Source organism: Chelmon rostratus, chromosome 16 (assembly GCF_017976325.1).
Source record: "Chelmon rostratus isolate fCheRos1 chromosome 16, fCheRos1.pri, whole genome shotgun sequence".
Classification (NCBI taxonomy): Eukaryota; Metazoa; Chordata; class Actinopteri; order Chaetodontiformes; family Chaetodontidae; genus Chelmon; species Chelmon rostratus.
The window spans coordinates 262,497-270,096 of record NC_055673.1 but is presented as its reverse complement, the minus strand read 5'-3'; the positions used below and the strand labels follow the sequence as shown (position 1 = coordinate 270,096).

At 47.2% G+C, this 7,600-nt stretch overlaps 1 protein-coding gene across 1 annotated transcript; it reads left to right on the top strand.

Moving 5' to 3' along the window:
- Positions 1-296: 296 nt before the first annotated feature.
- Positions 297-6,928, top strand: LOC121619138 (protein disulfide-isomerase A3-like). Its single transcript, XM_041954758.1, has 13 exons — positions 297-500; positions 882-960; positions 1,337-1,454; positions 1,591-1,698; positions 1,997-2,126; positions 2,868-2,981; positions 3,071-3,196; positions 3,704-3,886; positions 4,297-4,405; positions 5,390-5,518; positions 5,984-6,063; positions 6,147-6,204; positions 6,356-6,928. Exons 1-13 carry the CDS (start codon positions 337-339, stop codon positions 6,443-6,445), a joined length of 1,488 nt encoding a protein of 495 aa, XP_041810692.1. The 5' UTR covers positions 297-336; the 3' UTR covers positions 6,446-6,928.
- The last annotated feature ends 672 nt before the right edge of the window (positions 6,929-7,600 follow it).

The window sequence follows — 7,600 nt, the reverse complement described above, 5'->3', positions numbered from 1 at the left end:
CAGTAAACCTACCTTCATAATAAAAGCAGATATTACCAGATATGACTTAAAATAGGTCATTTCGTGTCTCAATTTGGACTGAGAGCGAAATATTTCAGATTTTTTATATTTACTTTAAAGATCTACATTTTCGGTCAGTCTTGGCCCTTGAAATTCTCGACTTCCGTCACAGTTGAGGATTATATTTTGAAATCTCCGACCGGAAGCGTGGGTTCTTTCGACCACTTCACTGTCAGTGAGGAGCGGGGGGGGGGGGGCGCTGGTTGTGCACCGCTCACCGTGTCCGTCATATTTTGTTAGTTTTCCATCTAAAATCATTCATCGTTTCGCTCCGTAATGGCGGCCGCTGCCCGCCTCCTTCCCGCCCTCACCTTCTCGCTGTTGTCCTTTTTTCCCACCGCGTTGTCCTCGCGCAGAGACGTGCTCGAGCTCGGGGACGCAGACTTCGACTACCTGGCAACGGAGCACGAGACCATGCTGGTGAAATTCTACGCTCCATGGTAACGGAGCCAAGACGTTTTCGTTAGCGTTAGCATAGCTAGCTGAAATAAACAGATAACAGGTGTTCGCTTGTCCTCCATCATTTCTCCTCCACTCATCCGTCTTTCTTTCCTTTTCCTTTAATCTTTTCATCTCTAATTTCATCGTTTCTTTATTTCCATCTTTCCTTTCTTCCATCCTTCTCCCTCCTCCACTCTTCATTATACTTCCTTCCCTTCTTTCTCTCTTCACTTCTTTCATTCTTCCCCCTTCTCGTCCGGACAGCTTCCATGTTTCCTTTCCCTCTGCATTTCCTCCCTTTCCTTCCTTCTTTCTTCGTTTCCTTCCTTTCTTTCCTTAACTTTGTCTTCTGCTTCCTGTTTCCTTCTTCCTCCCCTCAGGTGTGGTCACTGTAAGAAGTTAGCTCCAGAGTTTGAGAAAGCAGCGACCAGACTGAAGGGCACCATCCAGCTAGCAAAGGTGACATCATGAAAATGATAATAGTGATGATGATGATGATGATGAAGCAGCTGTTCACAAGGTCTCAGGTCACATGACGGATCCTGTGTCTGATCTAACTGGTGTCAAATGTGATTCAGCTTTTTTTTCATTTAATTAATTTTATTGTCGTGGGAAAGATCACATTTGTAATTTGTGAACTTCTTTTCAGTTTGATTTTATTTACTTTGTCATTTTCTTAAACTTTTTTTTTTTTTTTACCTCTTTGTGAACACATGATTGGATGAAGGAGATAATACCTGGACTCAGGAACACTTCAGAAAACAGGACAGTCAGGAAATAGTTTTTTATTAAGCCTGACTTTTAGAATCAGGCTGCTGTCTCTCACCTGTCTCAGGTGGACTGTACAGCTCACTCAGAGACCTGTGGTCGTTTTGGGGTCTCTGGTTATCCCACTCTGAAGATCTTCAGGAGCGGCAGAGACTCCGCCCCCTACGACGGACCTCGCACGGCAGGTAAAACCAACAAAAACCACAAACAGAAACAAACAAACAAACAAACAAACAGGTGTGTTGAACACTGGGAACCTCTCTCTCTCTCTCTCTCTGTGTGTGTGTGTGTGCGTGCGTGCGTGCATGTGTGCATGTACAGATGGGATCTATCATTACATGAGAAAGCAGACTGGTCCAGACTCAGTTCACCTGAAGACTGAAGAAGACCTGCAGACCTTCATCAACCACTACGATGCCAGTATCGTTGGTACGACAGTCTGATGTTACTTCCTGTTATGTCACATGACTTCAGGTTCAGCTGAAGGAAACACAACATGCTCTTCACCGCTGCACAGTTCTGTGTGAGCGTGATTTCTTGGCTGAGTTACGTCTCAGTCTACAGCTGATGATTGGATTTGTCTTTGGATGAACACTGAAACGTCTTTGTGACTGTTCTTTAACGGATGGATGGATGTTACTTTACAGTGTCTCATGTTTTGTTACGTTACATGACGTAACATTATGTGACCTGACATTGTGTGTGTGTTTGTGTGTGTGTGTCTCAGGTGTGTTTTCAGGTGCAGACAGCTCTCACCTGTCAGAGTTTCTGAGAGCTGCAGCTCTGCTGAGAGAACAGTTCAGATTTGCTCACACTGTTGATCTGAAGCTGGGAGAGAAATATAGAGTTCAGTCAGAGTGAGTTCAGCAATACACACACACACACACACAGGTATATACACACACACAGGTATATACACACACACAGGTATATACACACACACACAGGTATATACACACACACAGGTATATACACACACACACAGGTATATACACACACACAGGTATATACACACACAGGTATATACACACATGCACAGGTATGTACATACACAGATACCTACACATACACAGGTGTATACACACACACAGGTATATACACACACACAGGTATATACACACACACACACAGGTATATACACACACACACACAGGTATATACACACACAGGTATATACACACACAGGTGTATACACACATGCACAGGTATGTACATACACAGATACCTACACATACACAGGTGTATACACACACATATACAGGTATATATACGCACACACATTTTCTTGTCTTATGTGGCTTCATGCACACACTATCTGTGTCTCTGTGTCTCTGTTTGTGTGTGTCTCTGTTTGTCTCTGTGTGTCTCTGTGTGTGTCTCTGTGTGTGTGTTTGTGTGTGTCTCTGTGTGTGTCTCTGTGTGTCTCTCTGTGTGTCTCTCTGTGTGTCTCTCTGTGTGTCTCTGTGTGTGTCTCTGTGTGTCTCTGTGTGTCTCTGTGTGTCTCTGTGTGTCTCTGTGTCTCTGTGTGTGTCTCTGTGTCTCTCTGTGTGTGTGTGTGTGTGTGTGTGTGTGTGTGTGTGTGTGTGTGTGTGTGTCAGGTGTGTGTTGCTGTTCAGACCTCCCAGGCTCAGCAGTCTCTTTGAGGACAGCGTCGTCGTCTTCTCAGATTTTCTGACCATCGGCTCTCTGAGACGCTTCATCAGAGATCACATGTAAGTTCTCCCATCAACAGTCAGTTTGGTTGCAGCAGCAGCTGGTGAACACCTGTCTTCCTCTCTACCTGTCTGTCTGCCGTCTGTAGTTATGGTCTGTGTCCTCACATGACCGTGGAGACCAGAGATCGTCTCAGAGTCCGCGACCTGCTGACGGCGTACTACGACCTGGACTACCATCACAATATCCGAGGGTCCAACTACTGGAGGAACAGGTAAACACACACAGGACATGGCCAAAAGTCAGTGGACACCAGACTGTCACACCTGCATGGACTTGTAGGACGCACCGCTCAGAAACCACGAGCGCTAATGTGGAGTTGGGCCCCCTTTGTGGCTTCAGCAGGCAAAAAGAGAGTCTGTCAGGGACTGATCTGGGACAAGACCTGGATCACAGTCTGCGTTCTACTTCAGGGGGGTTGAGGCCAGTCCAGTTCCTCTCACCGACTCGTCTCCCCAGACTTTTTGCTGTCATCGCTGAGCTGATCTGTTGTCTTCATTGTTGACCTGTTAACCTGTTACCTGTGTGCAGCTGCCCAGCTGCTGAACTGAGTAATCAGTAGGGGTGTCCACTGACTTTTGGCCAAATGGTGTACATACCTGTAATTTACATATGCAGGTAATATAAAGGTGAACACACACACACATACACAAGCACTCCACCACCCTTCTACATATGGAAGGTTTGTAGTTAAGTCCCGCCTCCTGTGTCTTGTTACCAGGGTGATGAAGGTGGTGTCTAAATATGCTGGGCGGGGCCTGATGTTTTCAGTAGCCAATAAGAAGGACTTCCTTTCTGAGCTGGAGGACGACTTCGGTCTGGGAACATCAGATGGAGGAGAGCTGCCGTTTGTCACGATCCGGACCAAACTGGGCCACAAGTACACCATGAGAGAGGAGTTCACGTACGTAACCGGGCTGAACCGGGCCGAACCGGGCTGAACCAGGCTGAACCAGTGATCCTGAACCAGCCTTGGTCAGGATGGGTCAGCTGGTCTGAACCAGGCCAACCTGTGTTATCATGCTAGTTAGTTAGTTAGTTAGTTAGTGTGTCTGAGGCATTTAAAACATGTCAGCTTCACCCAGCTGTGTGTGTGTGTGTGCGTGTGCGCATGCATGCGTGTGTGTGTGTATGTGTGTGTGTGCGTGCGTGTGTGTGTGTTTGTGTTTGTGTGTGTGTGTGTGTGTCTCTGTGTGTGTGTTCTGTGTGTGTGTGTATTTGTGTGCGTGTGCGTGTGTGTGTGTGTGTGTCTCTGTGTGTGTGTTCTGTGTGTGTGTTTGTGTGCGTGTGCGTGTGTGTGTGTGTGTGTTTCAGGAGGGACGGTCAGTCCTTGGAGAGGTTTCTGGACGATTACTTCGCAGGTCGTCTCAAACGTTATGTAAAGTCTGAACCTGTACCTGAGAGAAACACGGCGACCGTCAAGGTGAGTCTGACTGTGACCTCCAGTAGGAGACAGACGGGAGACAGACGTGATGACATGTAACACGGGGACCATGTTCGTACCTGGTCAGCGTCCTTTTCTCTGTTTTTAAATGTAACCAGACTTGAAATGTTTCTCTGCTCAGCGCGCCTCATGCTAACAGCACGCTGTTTGTCTGGTAAAAATTAGCATCCTGTTTGTGGCCGCTCGCTGCAGTGCTCTAATGAAACAAACTCACAAACTGTTCTCTGTATTCGTCTCTGAGACCCTCAAACATGGAAAAGTCCATAATCAGACAGTATGTGACTGCAGTTATTCCTGTTTGTCGGGGACTCCTGGACCAGAACCAGCTGTGAGCACTGACACAAGTGAAAAGTTCAACAACACTTTACAGACTACATCGTTTAATTTGTTTGTGTTGTGATGTGTAGCTCTGTAGATCTTTCAAAGGGCCTTTATGTTGAAGTAAAAGTGTCTCTCGTTGGTTTTCCCTCTTATGGATTTGTCAGCGCGTGATTTTAGTGAAATACGTGTTTCTAAAGTAATTCTGACCTGCAAGCACGAATAGAGAAAGTCCTTCCTGCTCAGGATGAAAAGGTGATGGTCCAAACACATCGCCAACTGCAACAAGCTAATCTTTAACAGCACATTAGCTAACTGATGTTTGTACTCTATTTCTGTCACTGCTCGCTAACGTTAAACTGCTAATGCCAGAGAAGCATCTTCATAACAGACTGGAGATACAGTTCGATGTGCTCAGTAACACCTGAACAATTTACTGTTGCTCCTGTTAGCGTAGCACCTGAAGACAATAGCAGCATGATGGATTTTATACTGTAGGGGTCGAACAGGAAGTGACACAGATCACAAGATGGGACTTCACTGTCTGCAGGCAGACCCTCTGATCCCTGACCGTCTGTCGCCTGATCGCTGACCCCTGACCCTTTGACCCCTGATACCTGACCTCTGACCCCCGGTGTCCTGCAGGTGGTTGTTGCTGAGTCCTTTGATGACATCGTCAATGATCCAGGTAAAGATGTTCTGATCCAGTTTTACTCTCCATCCTGTCCACACTGTAAGAAGCTGGAGCCTGTCTACAGAGAGCTGGCTGACACGGTACGCACACCATCATCACCATCACCATCATCATCATCATCATCATCACCCTCATCATCACCATCACCATCATCATCATCACCATCACCCTCATCATCACCATCACCATCACCATCATCATCATCACCATCATCATCATCATCACCCTCATCATCACCATCACCATCATCATCATCACCATCATCATCATCATCACCATCACCCTCATCATCATCACACCACACCACCATCACCACCATCATCATCACCCTCATCATCACCATCATCATCATCACATCACACCACACCACCATCATCACTGTCTGTCTCTCTGTCTGTCTCACTTTGTCTCTGTCTGTCTCTCTGTCTGTCTCTGTCTGTCTCACTTTCTGTCTCTGTCTGTCTCTCTGTCTGTCTCTGTCTCACTTTCTGTCTCTGTCTGTCTCTCTGTCTGTCTCACTTTGTCTCTGTCTGTCTCTCTGTCAGCTGTCCTCTGATCCGAACGTCATCGTTGCTAAGATGAACGCGGCTGATAACGACGTCCCGCTGGGTTACGACGTCCATGGGTGAGACCGGTTTTCATGTGCGGACTTTAAACCAGGTCTCGTGTTGACGAGGAACCGGGTCTTGACTGTCTCTCTGTCTGCAGGTATCCAACCATTTATTTTGCTCCGGTGGGTAAAAAGGACGAGCCCATAAGATACGAGGTAACGCAGCAGCAGCGTTTCTGTCAGTTATCTTAAACACCAACACTCCACTCAGGTTTTTAATGAGGCATTTACACCTTCAAGGTCACGTGACATGTGGTGGTCACGTGACGTCTGACGGTCATGTGGCATCTCTTCTGTGTGTTTTCAGGGGGGGCGAGAGCTCAAAGACTTCCTGAAGTTTCTGAAACGTGAGGCGAGTCACGGCCTGTCGTTCAGTGGGTCGAAGGACGAACTCTGACATATTTCCATCCACCAATCAGGACCGACGGGCTGGTCTCCATGACAACAGACATGGAGAGAGAGGAGGAGACGGAGTCCCGGTCCTGCTGACAGACCTGCAGGGTCGCACCAGATCTGCGTAAGTTCCAACGACTTTAAAGGTTCCAGCAGCTGAAAGAGTTCCAGCTGAACCTCCATCGAACAGCGGCTGCAGCGTCCTGACGGGAGGACAGCTGAGACCACGAGGACGAGAGGATCGTCCCGGCTGTGATCTGTCTGTACACGTTCTGTAACTGTACGCAGAGTACTGTAACAGTACACAGAGTACTCCTATAGCAGTACGCAGAGTACTCCTGTAACTGTACGCAGAGTACTCCTGTAGCAGTACACAGAGTACTCCTGTGACAGTACACAGAGTACTCCTGTTACAGTACACAGAGTACTCCTGTGACAGTACACAGAGTACTCCTGTAACAGTACACAGAGTACTCCTGTTACAGTACACAGAGTACTCCTAACAGTACACAGAGTACTCCTGTAGCAGTACACAGAGTACTCCTGTTACAGTACACAGAGTACTCCTGTAACAGTACACAGAGTACTCCTGTAACTGTACACAGAGTACTCCTGTTACAGTACACAGAGTACTCCTGTAGCAGTACACAGAGTACTCCTAACAGTACACAGAGTACTCCTGTTACAGTACACAGAGTACTCCTAACAGTACACAGAGTACTCCTGTGACAGTACACAGAGTACTCCTGTAGCAGTACACAGAGTACTCCTGTGACAGTACACAGAGTACTCCTAACAGTACACAGAGTACTCCTGTAGCAGTACGCAGAGTACTCCTGTAGCAGTACTCCTGTGACAGTACACAGAGTACTCCTGTAGCAGTACACAGAGTACTCCTGTGACAGTACACAGAGTACTCCTGTTACAGTACACAGAGTACTCCTAACAGTACACAGAGTACTCCTGTAGCAGTACACAGAGTACTCCTGTAGCAGTACACCACAGTGTTTCGGTTGGTGGGGCTTGCCAGCAGAGTTTTTAGATGACCTTTACGTCTGCGCGGTGCAGCCAAACATCCTCTCAGCTTCAGTTTGGACCTGATGAGCTTCAGCGCATCGTTTATTGTGGACTAACTTCAGAGAACTTACGTATAACTGGT

Excerpts from the sequence above, each read along its gene's own strand:
- LOC121619138 (XM_041954758.1), top strand. The coding sequence starts at position 337 with ATGGCGGCCGCTGCCCGCCTCCTTCCCGCCCTCACCTTCTCGCTGTTG. Across the intron at positions 2,982-3,070 it reads CGCTTCATCAGAGATCACAT|TTATGGTCTGTGTCCTCACA; the intron begins GTAAGTTCTCCC and ends TGCCGTCTGTAG. Across the intron at positions 3,887-4,296 it reads ACCATGAGAGAGGAGTTCAC|GAGGGACGGTCAGTCCTTGG; the intron begins GTACGTAACCGG and ends TGTGTGTTTCAG.